This window comes from Xiphophorus hellerii, chromosome 2, assembly GCF_003331165.1.
Source record: "Xiphophorus hellerii strain 12219 chromosome 2, Xiphophorus_hellerii-4.1, whole genome shotgun sequence".
Taxonomy (NCBI): Eukaryota; Metazoa; Chordata; class Actinopteri; order Cyprinodontiformes; family Poeciliidae; genus Xiphophorus; species Xiphophorus hellerii.
In genome coordinates this window covers 28,244,370-28,267,718 of record NC_045673.1, presented here as the reverse complement: position 1 = coordinate 28,267,718, position 23,349 = coordinate 28,244,370, and the positions used below count along the sequence as shown (strand labels likewise).

General features: G+C 38.6%; 1 protein-coding gene across 1 annotated transcript in view; it reads left to right on the top strand.

Moving 5' to 3' along the window:
• LOC116707940 (GRAM domain-containing protein 4-like) overlaps positions 1–22,899 on the top strand; it is a 29,639-nt gene extending 6,740 nt beyond the window's left edge. The window contains exons 2-19 of the mRNA XM_032545649.1: positions 520–750; positions 841–946; positions 3,000–3,120; positions 3,195–3,262; positions 3,874–4,006; positions 4,123–4,148; positions 4,431–4,522; positions 6,654–6,745; positions 10,227–10,275; positions 10,413–10,484; positions 11,609–11,652; positions 11,750–11,859; positions 13,308–13,462; positions 17,403–17,550; positions 17,685–17,778; positions 17,978–18,068; positions 18,393–18,461; positions 18,954–22,899. Of these exons, the coding sequence (XP_032401540.1) occupies positions 565–750; positions 841–946; positions 3,000–3,120; positions 3,195–3,262; positions 3,874–4,006; positions 4,123–4,148; positions 4,431–4,522; positions 6,654–6,745; positions 10,227–10,275; positions 10,413–10,484; positions 11,609–11,652; positions 11,750–11,859; positions 13,308–13,462; positions 17,403–17,550; positions 17,685–17,778; positions 17,978–18,068; positions 18,393–18,461; positions 18,954–19,061 (1,764 nt within the window). The 5' untranslated portion in view covers positions 520–564 and the 3' untranslated portion in view covers positions 19,062–22,899. The remainder of the gene's footprint in view (positions 1–519; positions 751–840; positions 947–2,999; positions 3,121–3,194; positions 3,263–3,873; positions 4,007–4,122; positions 4,149–4,430; positions 4,523–6,653; positions 6,746–10,226; positions 10,276–10,412; positions 10,485–11,608; positions 11,653–11,749; positions 11,860–13,307; positions 13,463–17,402; positions 17,551–17,684; positions 17,779–17,977; positions 18,069–18,392; positions 18,462–18,953) is intronic.
• The last annotated feature ends 450 nt before the right edge of the window (positions 22,900–23,349 follow it).

The following is a 23,349-nucleotide window of genomic DNA, read 5'->3' as shown; positions in this document are numbered from 1 at the left end:
ACACAGCAATAAAACATAGTGTGATGTTCTGGTGCTGCTTTGCAGCATTCACTGGATGACACCATTAATTCTGCGCTGTGGCAGAAGAATGCCAGTTCATTAGTTTGTGACCTTGAAGTGAGGCTCACTTGGGTTATGCAGCTGAACACTGTTCCAAAGCACAGCTCAGGTTGCCTCTGAATGGCTCAAAGAAAAAAAATATGTTGGAATAGCCTAGTCAAAGACCAGATTTAAGTCCAGTTGAGATGCTGTGATATGATTAAACATGCTGGATAGCAGAGCATTTTGTAAAGAACAGTGAGCTAAAAGATTCATGGATCATACTGTTTGATTGCAATTGTTGCTGCTGAGAGTGGAACAGTTATTTTGGGTATTTCAATTTGGTAAAATGTCTTTGATCTGAAACATCTCAGTGTCACTTAAAATGCATATCAATCTTAGAGATACCAAGTCGAAGACAAAATCTTCCTCCTTCTTAAGCTGTCTTGTTTACCCATCCTCCTCGTTTTGGCTACTCAGGCATTCGTCATGTTCCGATAGAGACCAGAATCCGCAGCGGCCAACATGCTGAGGCGTCTCGACAAAATCCGGTTTCGGGGCCAAAAACGGGAGGAGTTCCTTGACCCGACCGAGTCGCCCAACACATCGGACACAGAATGCAGTGACGACGTCGCGGTGAAAACACGCTGCTTGCCCAAAGAGCAAGAAGAGCTGAGAGAACCTGAGTTAGAACAGCAGATGGAAGCCCAGGTGCAGGAACACATGACAAAACTTTTGCCTTTGATCCAAAGATAAAACTGTCTCATGTCATGTTGCTTATTTTGTGTTTGTTTGCCAAAGGCTGGTCCTGGGTCATTTCTGGCAGGTGTTCAAGAAGAGCCAAAGACAGATTTGAACGAAGTGAAGGGCCTTCTAGAAATCGCTTTGTTAGAAAAACACTTCTTAAGTGAGTATATTATGAGTATATTATGCACTTTACTGAGCCATACAAAAGTATTCATATTCTGAGTTTTAAACAACAGAGTATTTTATTGGGATTTTTATGACACAATAATGCAAAGTAGTTCAGAATTGTAAAATGGAGGGTAAATAATACAAAGAAATGTCAAAGTATGGTATTCATTTGTATAAAGCGCTCCTGTACTCCTGTGCTCTGACAGCCCTAAGTAAAATCCAGTGACTACAGATGTGTATGAAATGACAGATTTGACCCTGTTGAAGGCAATATGCTCTGCAATATGTTGTAGCAGATATACAAAGCATGGCACATCTTTTAGATTTGTATTTGTGAACATTTTTGAAAACTGCATAATTTTCCTACCACGTCACAATTATTCAGTACTTTGTTGGTCTGCCACATAAACACTGTTAAAGCCCCTCTGTTTCCACCACTACCCCCAAAGGGGCTCTTTTAATTTGTAATTAGTCATCAATTAATTGCGGTATTTTACTGCCAGGTCGTAATGCACAAAGACAAAAAAATAAGTCAGACTTTCCTCAAGCTGTCCAGGAATTGTTTTGTACCAATGCTGCTGACTCAATGATCAGATCACATCACAGAAAACTCATCCCACAATACAACTGCATGCTGGGTAATCTGTCAATATTTGCCTTCTTTATGTAATGCTCCAACAGCTATTTATAACACTGCAGTCCTCATTGTGTTTCACATTGGCATGCACAGGCGCAGACACACATTACCTCTTTCTATCTTCACAAGGACTTTGAATTGATTCCATTCATGTTATATTAATTTCTATCCCTGGCCTTTATCCTAAACCTCACCATTAGCAGTGCATGCCTAGCCCTAAACTTAACCTTCAGTCTCTTGTGCATCACTTAGTTACAAGACTCAATACATTCAGTTTCAGAGTTTTCTCAGCCCACGTCGATGTAATGTTTCTACATTGAAGAAACTTTATTGGCAACGTGTAGATTTGTTTTGTTGCTTTTCATGAATTTCAGAGCTTACACAATGTTCATAATGTGTAGAATTTGATAAGACACTTTATTTTAAAAATGATTGATAGAACAAGGTACTTACTAAAGTATGAGATTCCCAGCAGCCTCTTGGATTCATTGATAAATGGGGTCAGCAATCTTCCTGCTACTCCTGGAAACCTGTCACTTTTATCAGGAAATGCAGCAGTAGTCCATAGAACAGAACCAACCTTCTTTATCAGGTAGTTTAGCCATTTAGCCCTGAAAATGGTAGAAGAAATGACGCTCTCCACAACAGACTTATAGAAGTTATGCAGCATCATAATGGAAACCGTAAAGGATATAAGCTTCTTCAGGAAGAACAGTCTGCACACAGTCTTTCAGTCTCAGATTGTGGTCTGTTAGTCAGGTAGTCATAAATCCAGGTGATTGCTGAGTCCTCCACCTGTGTCTTCTGGAGTTTCTGACAGAGTAGATCAGTCTCAATTGTGTTCAACTCCAACGCAGCAGTAAATTCACAACAAAATGGCCAAAAGAGAAATAATCAGTTTGCTACCTTTTGATGTTTAAACTTTAACCTGATTAAAATGCAGCAGATGGACCGTAGAGATGTAGAAATCAATGTTGAAAAACCTTTAAAGAACTCCAGTTTTGTAAAAAAAAAAATAAAAATAATAAATGAATACAATTCTTCACACTTTGCAAGAATACATACAGAAATAGGATACTAAGAGTTATTGCTCCTACGTCTACAAGGTGTTGGCTCATGCGGTGTACTTAGTTTACTATAACTTGAGTTTACCCGTTTTGTAATTGGCCAGCTTCTCGGTCCATCTCTTCCTCACATCACATGAAACTTGTTAATAAATCCTAACTGGGAGAGAAATCAGATTTACTCCCTTAATGTTCTACATAAAACATATGATACCTCACCTTTCATTTGCATGTTATTAACAACAGATTTTTCTCATTAGTTATAAGACATTTGGAGGAAAAAAAAAAAGAGTTTTCTAGGAGTAGGTTTTTCTTGTCTTCATTATGACTCGTCACTCTTTCAGAGGAGGAGCTGAAGAAACTGAAGGATGAGTCCCACATAGATTCACTGAAACAAGAACTGGAGAAAGAGCGATGCAAACGTATTGAGCTGGAACAGAAGGTCAATGAGGCCGTAAAATTAGGGTGAGTTGTTTTAAAAGACTTTCCAATCCAATTTTCCTTTTATTTATTGACTGACATTTTATCTCTCTCCTCAGAGTTGAGGATTCTCCATCTCAGTCAAGAAAACCTCCATCTCCTCAGCCTTCTCTAAGCAGCAGCACAGGTTAGAACTCCCACTCTTTGTTTTGTCTTTTTCATATTGTTTTAACCCTCCTGTTATGTTTGTTTCTGAGGTACAGCAATAATGTTTGTGGGTCAATTTGACCTGGGGAGTGTTTAAATCATGCAATAGGGTCAGAAACCAAAGAATTCCTCCAAAACATTTTTGTATCTGATTTTTAACTCCAATACTAACTATTTCAATCAATATTTGTGCAACGATGTCTTTTTATTTCTCAGAAATTAAGGATCAATGACGACAATTTACTCATTTGGACATAAAAAATAGAATTGGACATTTTTAAATCTTTTTTTGCACTTTAACCTGACTGCCGGGTCAAATTGAACTGAACAGTATCTATGTAAAAAGTAAACTTGGGGGTGGTGCAAATGTGTAAGATGAATAAATTTTCAATTTATATGTAGAGTGAACCTATTAAGACAAATAGAAAAAGTTTCATGCAAAAAAAATACTTCCAACTATTTAAAAAATAAATGTTTGAACTTTAAAACGGGCCAGTTTGACCCGGAACATAACAGGAGGATTAAGTCTGGAAAAAATCAATTTCCCTATCAGTTTTTGGAATCACTTAGTCAAACCTCGTATTTTCTTAGAAAAACATAAACAGACCCTATGGAGCAACTTCCTGAAATGGCTTTACAATCGTTTCGGAGTTTACATTGAAGACTTCCGCTTCCAGCCAGAAGAGACAACTGTGGAGACGGAGGAGCCACTAAGTGGAAGGAGGTAAGGAAAATGCTAGAAATGTCTCTGAAAGGAGCATTTAGAGTGAAAAGGTTCTAATGAAAGTTGTATTTATTTTAAATCAAAAATTGATCTGATCTGTTGTTAATGACCCCCAGGCTGACTGAAAACATGAGACGCCTCAGTGAGTATTTTTGTCTTTGATCTTTTCTGCAGATAATTAGGAGTATGGTAGAGTATTATTTTTGTGTAGAAGAAAAAAATAATATGCTTGCTGAAAGATAAAAATAATAAACTTTCGAAGTCCTTTGATGGATCCCTGTGGAACCCCACATACGGAACCTTTTGAGTACTTTTGGTTACACGCCCCCCCAGATGCTTTGCTATACAACATTTTCTTTTCACAAAAATTAGCAGGAAAACTGATGAGTCTGATATGCTTTTCTGCCTGACCTTGTGTTTTTAGAAAGAGGGTTCAGACCTGTGACAAACTTCATGAGGAACCTGTCTGCCTTATCCAGTTGGTACTCTGTGTACACGTCTGCCATTGCCTTCATTGTAAGTTCACACACAGACAATGTCTCCGTGTTCCACTAAGCACCATACACATCTATTAAATAATAGTGTACAGACATGACATATATTAAAATATATAATTCATAATGGTCTAATGCAAACCTATCACTGTATACTGTGATATACAGTAGTTGAAAAATATATCATGCTATAAAGGTTTCTTATCAATGGATATTGATGATTATTGATTAGGTTTTTTGTTTTTAACATGTAATTCTGCCAGATACTCGTGACCTTTCCTGCTTTTCCTCTCGAGCTGTTGTTCTCCTCCATTCACTCCATGCCGTTGTTTTTTTATTTTTATGAGACACGGTGGTGAAACCCAACATTGCTCCCGTCCATGTTACTCAACAGGTTGTTGCTAGGTAACCAAAGAGTGTGTGAGTTAGTTGATGCCAACCTTACTTAGCTGGCATTGAGAGGCTGAGCAGCTTAAGTCGTTCCCCTGGCTACATCCTCCAGAATGCTGTGCAGTTCTGAATTTAAGTTCAGTGAAATTACTGAAAATTCTATTGGCCGTATTTTCTATTGATATTAATCACTTATATATGGTGATATAAATTATTATTCATGTATTGCCCAGCCCTACTGACACTGTATGAAAATTTGTAACCTTGTATCTGTTGATGAAAAACTGCCAAGAACTCCATATTACCTCTTATATAGCTGCAGAGATTCATAGCTCAGGTGGGTGGATCTGTAGAAAGAACAACTTCCCATTTAAAGTTGTCCACCAACCTTGCAGGTAACATAACAATTTGGTGAAAGGTGTTTTAGTCAATTAAAACTGTTAGGTCTATTTTGGTTCCCAACCTGCAAAGAATCAACCAGAGACATATATTGCTTTTCTACAGAAGAGGGAAGTTTGAGCCAGACGCGGAGAACCGCCGTTAAACACTGTCTGGAATCAACTCCGCGGGTTCTCAGTCCCCAACTGCCTTTTATTATGATTAAAAAGAAGGAGGTTGGGCTTTTTCACACAGTCACACAAACAATTGATCAATAACCTTTACCACAAGCTGTTCTGGGACCTTCTGTGGACATGCTCTTACAAGGGCACGAAGCTGACCTTTACCAATCAGTTTCACAGGCAGCTGATAATACAGGCAGCTAACGACGAAAGCAGCTGATAACACAGGAATGTGTAAATGTTTCTAGCCTCCAGGCAAACATCCTAAAAACAGTCAATAGTGTATCACAAAAGAAAGGAGTCAAGTAAAAATCACACAGAATAATAATATGAAAACATAACCTTTCAAATAAACTCATAAGTAAATGAACCTAGATAATAATTCTTCTAACAGAAACGACTTCTTGCTTTTAAATTTTTTTCATTTAAAAGAGACTAAATGAAAGAAATAAAACAAACAAAAATCTACTTTCTTACACATACGCGGATGAGCACTAATGTGTTGAGGAAGACACCTCCTCTTTGGATGCCATGAGAGTAGAAGTTAGAATAGAAGATAGAAGTTACTTCGATACTTATGCATGGAACACGAGTGGCAGGATTGGGCTTTAGTATTGTTTTCATCAGCAGGGGCAGGGATGCTGACAAACAGGTTCACTTCATAATTTTTTATATGGAATAGAATTTGATCGAAATTTAACTGAATCCCATCCGATCGTACAGTCAGATCCATCCACATACAGCAGCATATATATGTGTATGAGGCGTATGTGGTGGCAACGGAGGTAGAAATCCGTCTTGTAATCGGTGGGTCGCTGGTTTGAGCCCTCGCCTCGTACGTCTCTGTTGTTGTGTCCTTGGGCTAGACACTTCATCCACCTTTCCTGCTGATGTTGGTCAGAGGGTCGATGCTGCTGCATAGCAGCCTCTCTTCTCTCAGACTGCCCTGCTGTGGTTCCGATCCAGTAACTTGTCATCATCAGTGTGTGAATGTTTGCGTGTATGGAAATGGATGATTTCATTGTAAAGCGTGTTTGAACTTTATAAGTCAGTTGTATAAGTCTTATGTCATTTCATTTAAATACCCAAATTACAGTACAACACAATAGAGTTAAAGCCAGTCAGTTGTATAATGGCAGTTCTTGTTCTGGAGAAGCTTTTAACACGGTGCCTTACAGAAACACTGGCTGTGTGTATTGACAGGTGTACATGTATGCAGCGTGGCATGGCTGGGCCATCCCCATGTTCCTGTTCCTCGCAATTCTCCGCCTTTCCCTGAATTATTTCATTTCCAGGTGAGCTCCCCCACACATTCAACCACTCTCATATTTAAAGACAGACCCGGACACAGAAACAACTTTGTGTTAAACTGCAAGTCATGCTCTTATTCAGAACAGAAACTTTACTACAGCAGTTCCGAAAGATCAAATAAAATCCTGGTTTAAAAAAATAAAATAAAAAAGTTTTAGTACTGACCCTTTAGTGGTTACTACTTTACTATGTTTTTAACCACAAGGAATTAAAAAATGAGTATTTCCATAAGAAACTACACAAGCACATTTCCTAACTCTTAAGTATTTATTAAAGATCTTATTTTTTCCATAAAAAAAATAAATTAAGGTTAATTGCAATGTGAACAAAAAGGTAAATGAAGAAAAAAAATTTCAAAAACAGAAAATTAAAAGAAAAAAATAATTAGGAAAATGTAAAATTAAATTAAAAACAATTAAATTAAAGGTAAAATGGCAATGTGAGCAAAGGTTTTTTTTCACTCCAGCCTGTTGGTTAGATGTGTCCAAGGAAAAGTGGTCCATGGCTACTGGTTGAAAGTCATGGAGATGGAGGTATTATAATTATTCTATATTAAATATTATACCTATATTATAGGTATTATATTTTGGGATGACGGTGGTAGAAGTTCGCCTTGCAATCGGTGAATCACTGATTCGATTCCTGGTCCGGCCGCCCTGGTCTTCTGTGTCCCACCTTACAGCCTCGCTTCTGTTAACCTGCCTTGGGCAGCTGGAGCTCCAGTAGCTCACCATCATCACATGTTGATGATGGTGAGCCCTTTGAGATTTCAATTGGAGATGTAAAGGGCTTTGTAAATAAAACAAATGATTAGTGTTATTAATAATAATCATCGTAATGGTAACAGCACACAACAAAACAAAGCTCTAAACTGTTGTTTTTTACTCAGCCAACCCTTTAAAAGTGTGTTTTACCTTCAGTATCCTTTAGGCTCTGTGACTGTTGTTTGGTGGTTGTTAATGTTCAGTTTAAAATGGCAAAATATTTACGATAAACCGTGGTGGTTTTTGTTTTGGTTTAAGTACATGAAGATTGTCAGTAGTCCAGCTATTAATCTGTTTCACACAGACATCTTTTTTCCCGCACAATTAGCACAGCACGCACCAGATGAACACAATCTATACCGCCATCTATGGCCTATATAGACATGCTCCAATTGCCATGGTGATGGTGCGCTGGAATTATTAGGTAATCGTGCAGCTCAAAGTGGATATGGCAAGGGGATACTTCTCAGCTATTATTGAAATATTTGTATTTTATATATTTTTTTAATGTTCTCTCATTGTATCTATGCCTCCTTTTCCCCACAGTCATTTTTGCGTGCCAGTTTGCTCATGCCTTTGAAACATGCTAAATATAGATGCAAAATCAGCACCCTCAATCTGTTTCTGGTTTGATGAAACACATTTGCAAATGCTCTTGCCAGGATTTTGCATTTTCTGATGATCAGCATTTGTTCTGCATATTGATGAGGCCAAACATGCTAAATGGATTATGCCTGCTATAGTGGTCATTTAGCTGACCGCCATATGTACCATTACATTCAATATCATTTCAGATTTGTGTGTAAATTTTGTTAATTTTGTCTTAAAAATTGAACTATTGTTAAAGGCCAATATCAAAATCCCATGTTAAACCTGCTATTTTATCAGTACTTACCAATATTTACCAACCATGAGACTGCTTCCCAATCCAGCCATCAGTATAATTTCAATTCTTTGCTCTTTTGTCAAACTCATCTTCTTGGGTATCTGAAATATAAAAGAAATATACATTTTACATTCTCCTATGATGGAAACTTATGGCCCCCACAAATGCTTCTGTTAAACACCACAACATTAACATTTAAAGCAGGGGTGTCAAACTCAATTTCACCAAGGGCCACTTCAGCATATTGGCCACCCTCAACGGGCCACATTGACGGTATAAATCAGGAATGCCCAAGTGCAGTCCTCCAGACTGCAACTTTTAGATGCATCCCTGCTAAAACATACCCCGGACAAAAAGTTGACTTCCCTCATTAGCAGCAACTCAGTTCTGTAGAGGCCTATGAATGAGTCAATGATCCAGGTGTGTTAGAGAAAGAACGCATCTAAAGTTGCAGAGTGATAGGTCTGGAAAACTAGACTTGGGCAACCCTAGCATAAATGTATGAAAATACAATGTTAAAAATAAATTAAACAACACTTCATATTGTTAAATAACTGATTTTATGTAATCAAGTTTTAAATATTACATTTGAGTTTGCATGGATGTAAAATTACTGCTCAGTTTAAAAATTACAATATTTTTAAACTGAGCAGATTAAAAATATGCTCAGTATTTTTAATCTGCTCAGCTAAACTTCGCTCTTTAGCTTGTTAGCTTGTCGATGTTTCAGTTTTATTCGCTGGGAAAATTAATCTTTGTCTGCTTTAAAGATAAGCAGACAAAGAATAAAAACAAGTTTTGATATTAACTCTCAACTTCATTCACAAAACGTTTTCGTTATTTATTACACAACGAACATGCATTTCACATAAGAACAAAACAATGAGGTGATGTTGCCTGTCCTTGAACACAACGCTGATCCCTCTTCACCCTGTCACCAACTCACACACATCCTCATTGTGTTGTGTTCTGTAAATAAACAAAACACAAGCAACATCAATAAACTATATGCATATTCCAGTATACTGAGTTTTGGTTTTACATTCATTCTATTTTAATTTAGTTTGTTTGTGCTTACCAATGTTTTCTGGCCGGATGTCTGGCACCGTTTTCCCCTGGTCAGTTCGTCCATGTCTGGTTTTAGTTCTTGTGCTGTGGCAATCCGCAAAATTTTCGTCAGTAATGCGCGATCTGTGCTTGGTCTTGTTTGAATGAATTATTGAAAACATCTGTTCGCACAGATAGGTTTTTCCAAACATGGACAAAACACGAGCTGCATGGAGTCGAAGGTGTGGCATCAAATCAGGGGGCAGTAGACGGCAAAAGTCCTCGATTGAAACATCACGGAGCTTCGCTCTTTAGCTTGTTAGCTTGTCGATGTTTCAGTTTTATTCGCTGGGAAAATTAATAATCAGCTTGAGGTGACTCTGCTGCACTCTAGTGGCGAGAAGCCGTAATGTTGGTTGGTAAGAATCGGAAGGCATTATGGGATATGTAGTTTGTAGTCAATTCGTGCTCAAAACCTATTTTAAGTCAATCAATAGGGCTGTAAAACGGTGGTGGGGGGGAGGGCCACATAAAATGACGTAGCGGGCCACATGTGGCCCGCGGGCCTTGAGTTTGACACATGTGATTTAAAGCATAAACAAATAACACATGGCCAATGTTTGAAATAATTAATTACCTTTACATCCAATGATGTGAGAACTAACTCGTTAATCTTTTAGCCTCTCATGATGTCAGCACTATTAAACTGGAATAAGTTTGAGGTGGTTTCTTGTTTAACTCTATGTTCCCATGACAAATTGCTCTCAGAGGCTGGAGGATCCAGTGGAGCATCGTGCCTGAAGTGTCTGAGCCATTGGTGAGGCATCTCTCTTTGCTCTATCAGGCACACTTATTATAAAAGTGTTGGTTTTTTTTCTTTGCGCCTACAGAAGTTGTTGATTGAATTAAAATTGTTGAGGCTGGTTCCTGGCTCATGGCTCTAATGTTTTCAAGGAACCTCCAAAAGAAGACTTGACTGTATCTGAGAAGTTCCAGCTGGTTCTCGATGTTGCTCAGAAAGCTCAGGTGAGTGACGATGCACTAAGAGATTGTGTAGGTCAGAACTGAAACCTCTTGTTAAAATATTTCACTCATCTCTACGTCTATCCAATCATTGTGAAGCTTTGATGTGTTGATGGCAACCAATTCTAGTTTAGGGTCCATGATATAACAAGATGTAAGAACAGCATTCAGAATATTTATGTTGCATCGTGGTTTTACTTTATTAAATAAAGAGCAGAGGATACATCACACCTTGGTAGTGTGCCCTGTTGTTGGTCCAGTTCTTCTGACAGCTGCACCTGCGTCTTCCAAACGGCTGGGAAGTTTTCATGACCTGGGCGACACCACTCTTTCCAAACCTCAGTAGTGTTTTCCAGAATTCGGTGAATCCTTCCCAAAGAACCTGTATGGTACTTCTGAGTGTGTCATGGTGTAGTTTTTGGAGACCAACCCTGACTGTTTCCAAGCGAGAGAAGAAGTCCCCCCTGAGTTTCAATGAAAAAAAGTCCTGAATTCCTGCAGGTGCACAAATCGTCCGCTGGTTTTACCCCTACGCCCTGCCTCACCTTTTTCGTTTGAATTCCGGTCCAGTACAGAGTCAGTCAGTGAGGTTCCCTTCACCGTCTAGCACATCGGACACAGAGGCTTCAAACATGGTGCTTCTTTACCTTGAGACTCTTGGAACCAGAAGAGCCGTTTTGGTGGATTTCTGATCAGGGTTATCAATTGAGAAATGAGGGTCATACTGTAAAGTTCAGTGAGGTTTTGGGTGATGTCATTCACAGCCAAATTCAGCAGATGTGTGATGTAGTACATATACTGTCCTTAAGGTTTCTGTTCCAGCACACCTGCTTGCAAATAAACTTAAATATCAGACATGTTCGAAAATTATCTGATTACAGTCGAGAGCCAATTTTCTGGGTGCTGTGGTGGCGCAAGGGTTAAGCACTACCCACATAAGGAGGCCTTAGTCTTCGACGCAGGTTCAATTCCCGGCTTGGTGAACTTTGCCGCATGTCTTCTCTCTCTCATTACCTGCTGTCTGTCTGAGCACTTTCAAATAAAGGCCACTAGAGCAAAAAACCTCTTAAAAAAGCCAATTTTTCCAGTCCATTTTGACTGTTGTTGTTTTTCTCACATCCACACAGAATCTTTTTGGAAGGATGGCCAACATCCTTGAGAAGATAAAAAAGTGAGTTTGTTTCCAAAGGTTGTTTCAAATAAAGCTGAAGTAAAAGTCATTGAATAGAGCTCTGTACTATACTGAATGTGTGTTTATGTGTGTTTAGTCTGTTCATGTGGGTCCAGCCAGAGCTGACTCAGAAGCTCTACATGGGACTGTGGGTGGCCTTTATCTCCTCGTGCCTGTTGCCTTACCAGCTGCTGGGCTTCTTCATAGGTACGTTATTAGAAACACAAACTAGGACCAGCACTCCACAGAGACTTTCAGAAAGACTCGGAAACATATCAAACTCAAAACTCATCTATTCAAACGAGCATTTTCACTTTGGTTAATCTACACAAATGTTCTTTTTAAACATTTTTGCTACAAATTGTATTGCTTTTTTTGTTGTTGTAAAGGTTACTTTATGTTACCTGAATGGTGCCTTTTTATACATCAGAATTTTTTGAGCTCTGCCAGTTTCAGAATTTCTCTGCACCACAAACTTTGAGTGTGAAAGCTACACACTGTTTAACGCAGCTTTCACACTCAAATGTGTGGCCAGGAGCTGGTTCCTCTGTGTGGCCTTATAATTGATGATGAGGGAAAGAGTTGGAACATTTCTAATAGTGTTACAGGTCCATTACAATAAAACGAGGCAGCTGGTCATTAAACTGAAACTCCTGAATTTGTATTTTTTCTATGTGTTCACCTGGTAATACAGAGCAAAGAAACTCAGTCAGAATGATCTATTTTTTCCTGGAGGGCAGCTCAAGTTGTCTTCTGCATCACCATGTTTCAGAAGTAAATATGGTGATTCAAGTTTGTACACATCCTTTGTTTCCAGTTTGCATTTCCAGCATTACAGCACACTCTTTGAACACCTCCCTGTGCCTTAAATAGATTCAAACACAGAAATGAAACTTGCCTTCCTCCAGGATCTGGGCCATATGACCAAATTTTCCAGACAATCTGATTTATTAGGCCCGAGCAGCAAAGCGCTGCGAAGGCCTATTGTTTTCATACTGTTTATTATTTCATGTTCTCCCTGCTGGAGAAGTTGTTCACACTGCTTGTTACACTGGGTTACAAAAAATATTTTTTGGAAGTTGTCTCTTTTTCCCCAACTGAATTAGGATTATTTTTGCACAGTTGAATCCAAAAATGACATCCATTTCTCTCAATCAGGTCAGGTCGCTAAATTGGTGGCATTTTTGTGACATTATCAGTTCATTCACATGAATATTTCTCATCCAAAAAAGCTTGTAGGAGAAAAAAAAAAAGGTTTTCTAAAAGAGTGTTATTAATTAAATGTTACAAACTTGGATTTCTGTAAATTGAATAATAAACACTACTAATGGTAAGTACATGTAAATTGAACATTACGTCTTCATTGTGTAAAATTCTCCGTCTCTTTTCTGTCCTGATGGAATCTCTCCTCCTGCTCATCATTCACTGATCCAGATTCTCAGCAAACCGATCCAGATGTGAGAACAAGTCCTGCATTTTGATGCTCATGTTGCTCCATAGTTCAGAAAGTTGACCTGATTGAGCAAAACCAATGTGATTTTTTTAAATTCAGCTCATCAAAATAACCCTAAAACGGTTGAAAAACCCCAGGCAATCTGTTGGCTGTTTACCAGTTGAATGATTTTTTTTTCTTTTCTTTTTTTTTTGCCCCTCAGGTGTTTATTTAGGTATCAAGTTCTTCATCATCGACTTCATCTTTAAAAGTTGTCCCAAGCTACGGCAGCGCTTTGACACCCCCTACATCATCTGGACCAACTTACCCACTGACCTGCAACTGAAGGAGCGCAACAACACCACCCTGAACAGACGGGTCAGTCCCAACTCTAAAACACACACACACACACACACACACACACCCCCCCCACACACACACACACACCTTGTGGGCTGCATCCAGCCTGGTAGAGCTCAGGTGGAAACCACATCACAGGAGGAGGAAACCGTCCGTTGTGAACTTCCTGTTTCCTCTCTGCTGCATGAGAAACCTGCGCAGCTGCTGTCACCTCTCAGTTTGTCTTTATTCTTTCCTCTCAGCTGTCTGAGTGTGAACAGGTAGGATCTGCTGTCTCCGTGTTGTACAGTCATACTGTAGAGGTCGGTGGTTGCTATAGGTACACATGTAGATCCATCAGCAGCAGATGCTATACATCTGATGTCCTCATTGACTGTGTGTGTTCTTGTGAGCTGCAGGGCAGATTCACAAGTATGCGGCATAGATTGTCCTTGTAGACCTACTAAAACATTTTGAACTTTTTCACATTTTGTCACAGCACAACCACAAACGATCAAAAAATATATATTTAAAAATTCTAAAGTGGGGCAAACATTTACAGTTGAAACCAGGTACTTGCGTACACCAAATAAAAAAACACTTTTTTTTTTCTTGTTTTCTGAAGTAAAATCGGAGCAAACTTCTCTTATTTTAGCTTGGTTAAAATAACCAAAATTATTTTGAATTGCTAAATTCCAGAAAACTTAGCAGGGAATTTTTTTTATGTCCATCAGTTTTCGGTACACCCTGGGTGGTTCTCCAGTTCACCGCAGGGTGTTTGACCTTTACTTTATAACTTAGGCTCAGTCATATTGCGAGTGAATGCAGAACATTTGAGAACATCAATCTGCAAATTATTTAGATTTTGTCTGGACTTCAAGACATGCATCATGTCTTGAAATTTGGAACAACAAACTTCCAGAAAATTGTAAAACAGCTGAAACACTGACTTCCTTTAAATCTAGACTAAAAACCCACCTGTTTAGGATTGTATTTGAAATGTAATCAATTACACATTTAATGATGGAACTTCACTTAATGTCATGGTTTGATTGTTGATTCTACAGTATGTTGAAATTGCACAAAAATCCTTGAAGGACGATGGAGTCCCAGAGCGAAATTCCGTGAGAGGTGTACGGAGCCTAGTGCCGGATGAAAACCGGCGAGTGACTGAGGGTCACTGCACGTAACACAAACCCTGTAAATTCTAGACACTAACAGGTACCATAGAATTGCACAAAAATCCGTGAGGGACGGCAGAGTCCCTGCTCGAAATTCCGTGAAAGAGATGTACGGAGCCTTGTGCCAGAAGCCCATTAAATGCTGTTTACATCGTTTTAAACTGTGTGATTGTGAGCGTGAGTGGGAATAAAAATAGCAACAGGTATTTTGTTCCATATAACACAGTAGGAGTGTAACAGGTAAACCTTCTATGGATGCAAACTCGACTAAAAACCCACCTGTTTGGAATTGTATTGAAACGTAATCAATTACAAATTTATTGATGGAACTTGACTTAATGTCGTGTTTTGATTGTTGATTCTGTGTTGCATTGTGTTTCTGTGTTTGATATGATGTAAAGCACTTTGAAATGCCTTGCTGCTGAAATGTGCTATACAAATAAAATTTGATTGATTTATTGATTGATTGATCATTCTTTGAGCTAAAGCGTCCCATAGTGTCTCTGGCTGAATGTTTAGGGTCGTGTTGCTGCAGCAAGTCAAACCTGCACTCCATTCTGAAGTTACTTACAGCCTCTAACGTCGTAGGGTGGATTTACCTCCTCCATTACACTTTACCCAGCTAACTAAAAAAAAAAAAAAAAAGCAACCCCACAGTATGACGCTGCCATCACCATGTTTGATTGTAGTGTTTGTGTTTTCATAGTGATGTGAGGTTTGTTTTCCTTCACACACAATGTACACATAGTGCAAACAGTCTTCTTTGGTCTTTTATGACCAGATCGTACGTAGCTTGTGGTAACTTCCAAACAGATCATCTTATTGTTCTTGAGTGTATCACTAATAAGTTATATTGTACAGGACTTATAGGGATATTGTTTTAGGACCTACACTGCACTTGGTTTTATTTAGAGGCATTAAAGCGAGAGGGGTTGAAATTCTTCTAAGTCTTTTGTTTTTGTAAAGGACTGGAAATTAAAACCTGGTTTTCTTCATTCCACTTCAGAGTCCTGCACTACTTTGTGAATGAAATAAAACAATAAAGTTTGTGGTTGTTATCTGACAAAAATGTGAAAAAGTTCAACGGAATTGACTAGTAGACAATTCTGCTATTGATTGTCTCCTTGCTTAGTAGATTTAGTCAGCCCTGAGGAGTAACGCTTAATCCTTCCAGTGACTTTTTTTCCCCAAACAGGCAACTAGTAACAAACCTAGCAACTTTTTTTTCTGTGATATTGCAGACAACATGTGACAGCACCAGTTATTGTACACCTCTGCTTTGCTCTGAGAGAGAACCGAGTGCTGCTCTTAGCCCCTCCCACCTCCTGACACAGCAGTCGGGTTGGAACCAACCAGATAATTTCACTCTTAACCAACAAGACTGACGTTAATTTGCCAAACTATACAAATATACAGAAAATGTCACAATTTGCAGGAAAACAAATATCACCATTAAAGACTGTTTAACTGCAAAAAAAAAAAAAAAAAGGTTATTTGGGGTTTAGTTACTCTTTAAATTGGTGGTTTCAAACGGGTTTCCTTGAGGACCAAAGTCCTGCAACTTCTAGATGTTTTTTTGTCCTACACACTTGAATTAAATGGTGAAACTGCCTCTATCATGCAGTCAAGTGCTACAGACCTCTGCTAATAACCTGCTAGAGCCAGTGAGCTGAAGCAGAGAGACATCTAAAAGTTGGGTTGCAGGAAACCTGCCAATGAAGACTGGAGTTTGAGGTCTCTGCCTTAAACTGTATTCTGTTCTTCTTTGCCCTTCTGGCTAGTCTTTTATTTTTCTCTTCTATTTCCTTCTCATATGTTAGCCCTGCTAAAGTTTCACATTCCATAAAAATTCCAAGTTAATCCCTGTGTCATTAAAACATAATTGAAGTTTATTATTATTTTTAAAAGTTTTTAATTGATTTGTTGATATTTGAGAATTAAGCTGCTAAATTAGAAATTACTGAGATGGATGCATCGTCCATTCATCCATCTCAGTAATGGGTTGCTAGAGGCAACCACAGACGTGTCTCCATGGTGACGTCCTTCAGCTAGTTGTGAGGGATCCTGAGGTGTTCTCAGTCCAGATGGGACAGAAATCCCTCCAGCGAGTTTCAGGTCCTCGAGAATCAATTAATATTGATTCCTTTAAATGTAGTAAATTAAATAAATCCTTAAAGAGTACTGAAACTTTTTATTTGAACAAAGACTGAAAAGACTAGTTTGGGATTTTTTTTTTTTACCCCTCCAGGGGGTCTTTTTGTGGGCTCTAGTGTCCCTTATATGACAGTAGGCTGACAGGAAACAGGGAAGGAGAGGGGGGAAGACATGCGGCAAATGTCGTCGGGTCCGGGAGTCGAACCCGCGACGGCCGCGTCGAGGACTCAAGGCCTCCAAATACGGGTCGCGCTAACCGCTACGCCACCACGGCACGCCCTAGTTTGGGATTTTTAAGCTGGTTTATATCTCCTACCTTTATGCTAATGTCCTGCTAGACATTAGCAGAAAAGTTGCTAACTATTGTTTGAATCAACTTGTTTAAATTGATAACTGGTAACGAAAAAAGTTTTCACCACTCCAAACTGTAGGCTTCTTTTTCTGACATAACAAAATACTCCGGTGCAATGCAGTTTTTCTCACCCTTACGTCAGAAACATGTCTAGTGAGTTCTAATTCACTAGTGTGGTCAGAAAGTTGGAAGAGGCAAACAATGACAGCAGTGATCACAGAAACGACACCTTGCTGAAACAGTACGAAGAACATCTGCTAATTCATTTCCCCCAATCATCCCTCCTGTTCAGGTTGCCCCAGCAGGGGGCCGAGGGAGCGTTGGCAATGCTGCTCCTCTCGGTGCCAGCAGAGAAGAAGATGGCGGCCGATACCACAGCACAAAGAGAGGAGCTTTTCACGAGGTTTTCAGCCTTCCGGAGAGTGAGCGCCCCCTGTCAGGTCAGACGAGGAACAGCTGCAGTCATTAACATCGTTTTTTATTGAATTCTGGCTGTTCAGCACCACATTTATTGGTAGAGCAGACACTATTAATCCGCTTCCAGGAGATTTGTAATTACTGCTTCATTTGTCAGTGTGTGAGAACGGCTGGCGCTGCTGCCTGATCAATAGAGACAGGAAGACACCAACAGACTACATCCGTCACGGAGTCCTGTATGTTACAGAGAAGTAAGACCCCCCCCCCCCCCTCATTTGAGTCACTCTCGCATATCTCTTACTGCTTTCATATGCTTATTCATAAATATGATTTTTAACCTTTGTGTAATCAAACACCAACAACAAATCTGATCATTTCACCTGAGAATTTGACAGAAACCATCAGGTTTTTGTTGAAAAATGTTTTTCTTGGTGTCCTCTGAATTTACAGCCACTTATGTTTCGAGAGCTCCAGCTCAAGATCCGGTTCTTCAAAGAGGAATAAAGTCATCAAACTGACCGACATCATTGAAATCCAAAAAGTAGGTGTTTGTTAAAGGTGACTGATAATTGTTGCTTCTTCTGCTTTTGTTGCCTGTGAAGTTTCTTTATTGGAAGTAAAGAAAATCAGTTCAGTCTTAAGCTGGTGAAACAATCCATTACTTACGGCCCACAGCTCAGATGCGACTGAGAAATAAAAAATGGAACAGATTCTTTAAAAGTTGTCACAGCATATCTACAATTACATTTTATAATAAATTTCATATCTATCGATCTATTGTCAGGTAAACTAGACAGACTATTTTGTAAATCGCAGAAAAAGATTAAACTTGTCATTTTATTTTATACTTCTGTCTTCCACACAGTATAAGGTTTTGTCAGTGCTACCTGGTTCAGGGATGGGGATCTCCATAGCAACGCCTACCACCCAAAAGGTATGAGTGCAAATGTTCTGTCCAAACTGATACTTTTGATCAATCATATAGTTTAGAAACCTCGAGGCGTCTTTGCTAAGGTGGCTGTTGTCCAAGTTAGGTAAATACTGGGATTACATATTGCACATTGCAAATGAATGCCAAAACATGGACTCTTATTGTGAAAAATTCTGAAAACAACCTTCCACTTCACAATGATGCACTGCTTTATGCTAGTCTGTCACATAAACTCCTAATAAAACGCAGGTCTGGATGCTTCTCTAACTCTCTGTATCAATCTGATAGTTTTACTCTCTTTAGAATAATAAAATAATTGCTAAGAAAAGCTTTAAAAATACATCCACTATGTAAGATTTTCATTACAGATACGGCTGAAGAAAATCTAGTTTAAAATACGTTTTTTTTTAGTTACGCCAGTTTAAAAAAAAAAAATTGTAAGAAAAGGTTCCTTAAACGCAATCTGATGCTCTTGTCTTGCTTGTTTCTTTGCAGCCGTTGGTGTTTGGTGCCATGATGCACAGAGACGAGGCGTTTGATGCCATCTTCTCCCAGCACTCAAAGATGGTTGAAAAAGCTCGAGCCAAAAATCCAGAGACGTAGTGTGGGGTCGTCCTCAGCGTACTGTTAAGAATCTTTGTTGCTGTCCTTCGCAGCATGTTTTTCAAAGTAACTTAAAGTACTCCAGTACAGCAAGTTCCCTGCTGTTGGAGGTGATCCACTGTCTGTGCAATCTGGATCAGCAGAACCTCGTCTTTTGTCTGCATATTGCAAGTACAATGTGACTCTGGAGCTGATGAGACTGCAGGTGGTTTCAAATTCAGCTGTGCAGTGTCCTCCACAAGACGGCATCCTTAAAGCACTAGAACAGTTTCCTTCTTCAACAGTGATTTTTTTAAAAGTTTTTTTAAACACATTCTGTCCTCTTGATTAGACTTCTGGTCTGTTGTTTATATTCAGATTCAGGGCGATGTAAATACTTTAAATTAGGGATTTTTTTTCTCCCTTTTTAGGAGAATGGATGTAGTTGGAGGTGTCATAGTGTGTAGGTGTATTAGCCACCCAGTTTGAAACCTTTACAGGTTCACGATTATGTTTTAGCCAATGTTTCTGGTCATGTCCATTTTAGGAATTATTGTTTGTTCAGATACCAGGAGGATTTCTGTGTTTTATCTGCTTTAAAATCCACAGAACCAGGACCTGCTCCAGTCGTCCGTTTACAGAGCTGCACAATAAACAAAAGGTTAAAATGGGTACAGGAACATGTCAGCAGTTTTCTCAGTAAATATATTTCTAATATTTTTTGCTGAGATGAAATTCATACAAGATTCAATTCATTTCAGCTCGTTTAAATCGTTTCCCAACAAGCATTTTCTCAAAGCATTTTGCAAAAAAAGAGTTAATTCACCCTCAACATTAAGACGGATTCGAATTTGATCGTAGATATCAAAAAACGCTGTCAGGTTCGGGTTATTTTTTTAAGCTGGTAAAAAGTTTTCTATCTTGGGAAACCTGACTTCATTCATTCATTCATTCCTGATGAATGAGGAGTGAATGAATGAAGGATGAATTGAGAAATGTACTGGAACCTTTTCGATAAGGATCTGAAGATGAAATTATTTTGGATTTCCAATAAGCACACCAACTCAAACCCCGAGAAATTTCATGTTAGTACATTAGGAACATTTTTACTGAGAAAAAAACCCACTTGTATCAAATCACAGTTGCCATCACAATATGAATGTGTGCCATAATGCAATCCCAAAGTGCTGCTTAAATTCCATATTTAGGACACTATAATATTTTACGTGTTACGTATTTGTGCTCCACATGCCCCTTAACAGATTCACTCAGAAGAACATTCACGACTGCTGGCACAAACACCTGATGAAAACTGTATTCCTAAAATGATGTTTACAGAGATGGAAGCAGACATAACCAATATTCAACAATAATAACTCATCTTCTGTCTCCCTGTGCTGCAGCCATGTCTGCTTGTGCTGAGCTGTCACATCAGTGTAGTTAGCTCGTTGCTTGGAGAAGCATTCTAGATCAAATATTTCAAACTCATAAAAAAGTAAAGGCTAATACCTCAACCACTGTTCATTTCGACGGCATATTTTGAATAAATTTTAGTCTTGATCTGAATTTAGGCTCAACAAAAACTGCACTTCATACTGGATTAGTTACAAGCTGCAGATGATTCTATCTTACGGGAAGATGCAAACACAATCAACCCCACATCAACGCCATGAGGTTTAAGAGGCGCATATAAAGTGGAAGAGCCTTGAAGGGGCAGTATTATGTAAAATTGACTTTTTTTGAGTTTTACATCATGTTATAATATTAATCCCTCATCAAAATCATACCTGGAGTGTTACTTTGATTTTTTTTTTTAAGCATATTCGAGAAATCCTTCAATCTTCAGTGGCAGCCATTCAGCTGGTGACGGTTCAGCAGTGACGAAAATCACGGGCCAATCAACAAATACAGTCCAGTGTGATGTAAATCACTGGGGCAGAACCGGTTAAAGCCACATCCATAGAGAAAGGCCTTTAAGTGTTGAACTCTTTGCGTAGACTCTGGCAGCAATCTTTAAAATATGGGCTTTATCTCAGTCAACCAAAAAGGAAAAGAAACTCTGGGTTTATTGTATGTTTTTAAAATTCCTTTCTTTTCTCCTATTTATTTTTTTTGCCCCAAACATAACCCTGTTTTTCAGACTGGACTAGTCAATGTTAGGTGCCTCTTTGTACAGTGTGTCATCAAAATGGAAACACTGGTTTGTTGAATATGTAAAAATAATAAAAAATTACTAGTGAAAACGGTCACACCGTCCTGTTATGGCATGGTCGACCCTCCTAGGAGGCATGCCCCACACTTTGAGAAACCCTGTGGACTGTGGAGCTGGACACTGGGCCACTGTTGAGGAAAGCAGGTTGTCTGATGTTAAAGAGGACAGCTTTCATCCTGACACGTTTGGATCAGGAAGGCAACACTCAGTCTAGAGCATCAAGGACTTTTTCCCTGCAGCTTTATGACACCATATGTCTGTGTGAGAGCAGCTGATCAATCTTAGAAGACTACTCAGATAGCAGCGTCAGCTTAATCCAATAAAAGCAGAAAGAGTGTACTAATGTTTTTCAACCACAGTTTTCCGTTTTGGCTTTTCTCTTTAATTAATAACGAGACGGTATAATCTGTTGACATTTAATAATTTAGAACGGTTAATTTGTCTTATCTTCTGAAGCATAACTGAAAGAGGTTATATTTTTTCTTTACCAAGACTCTACGTGTCACCCATAATACTCCTTAGGTTGTATTGTAAATAGGAATAGGAAACATGTAGTTATCTTTTTTCAGCTGTAATCTGAATTTCAGAAGTGTTAGGATGTCTGGATGTCTTTACAGAGGACTGGGACTGTGAGGATGGGAAGGTCACAGCCAACATTTGATCGTGTTCTTTTGTTCTAAATGATTACATATACACAGGAATTCACTTTAAATACATAGGTTAGATCACAACAAATGTGCAGTACAACTTTAAATAAAACAATTTTTTCAGTGTACTGGGTTGTGTAGGTTTAGGTTAAATAATCTAATCAGAAGTCACTAATTAAAAAACACAGTTATTTGGTTTTTTTTTTAATTAAAATCACTGACAATAAGAAATGTAAATTTTGTTCATTCTGACTGCTAAAAGTACGTTTTTATGTAGTGCTTTGTGTTGAGAAACGTGAGGGACAACTTTTTAAACGTGTACCAATGAAACGGCGCCTCCTACAGTTGCATAATGTCATGTTTATCAGTGGGTTCATCTGTGGGAATGAAAAAAACGGGACATTTCAGAGGGGAGAGGGAAGGGCTCTCACTCTGGTGACTCAGTCATCCATGAAAAAATAGGAATATGAAGTTAAAGCAAAAATTTTGTTCTGACGAAAAGGTTCAATGTTTATGTTTTGAAATAAGAATAAGAGCGACAATGTTTCCTGTGTTTTTGCTACCAGTTCCTGATGAGAAGATGTGATTACATGACATACATGAATCAGTGATATTTCTATGCCTTATGTTTGGTTTTCTTGAGCAAAATTAGATTTTCTTTCTGTTAGTTTTAATTTCCCTTGTTTTCCAGGTAAAAAAAAAAAGACAATTCTCAGATGCCAGTTTTTACTTGAACGCCTCGTTGCCTCGTTGAGACATTATTCTCAGACTTCCTGGTTTAGTGTTAAAACTTACCGCACTTTTTTTTGTGTGCTCTAGACTTTTAATATTGTGTATAATAAGTTTATAATGTTTAATGTGGTTAAACGTGTTTGTCTGGTGGTTTGGGGTTTTATATGTTGTACTGATTGGAACTGAGTAACATTTTGTAATGGATCCATCTCTGTGGTAAAAACTTGTACGTTTTTGTATTTAAGTAAAAATGGAAATTCTGCACACACACTGTGCTGCTGTGTGTTTGTTATGCAAATGAAATATTCCCATTATTATAAATCAATTTGACCTGGAATGATTTCCAATTTAATAACGCATACTTTCAGCAGGTTGAAGGAACTGCCATGAGTGAAAGGTTAGCATTTGCGTATGCAAATATTTTTATGGCTGAATGGGGAAACATCGACCCTGATGCATGTATAATGCATGTCATAATAAAAACCTTTGCATTATTTCAGGTACGTGGATGACACTGGAGGATTTTAATAATTTTTTTACACACCCTAAATAATCACAATGCTCTAATCAAATTAAAGTCATCCGCCGGCCTTACTGCAGTGGATTTCTTGGATACCGCAACTTTTACAGGTCCAAGTGTCATCACAGCATTCCAACTGGATATTAAAGTTTATTTCAAAACTACCGATACACATGCACCGTTATTTAAATCAAGCTT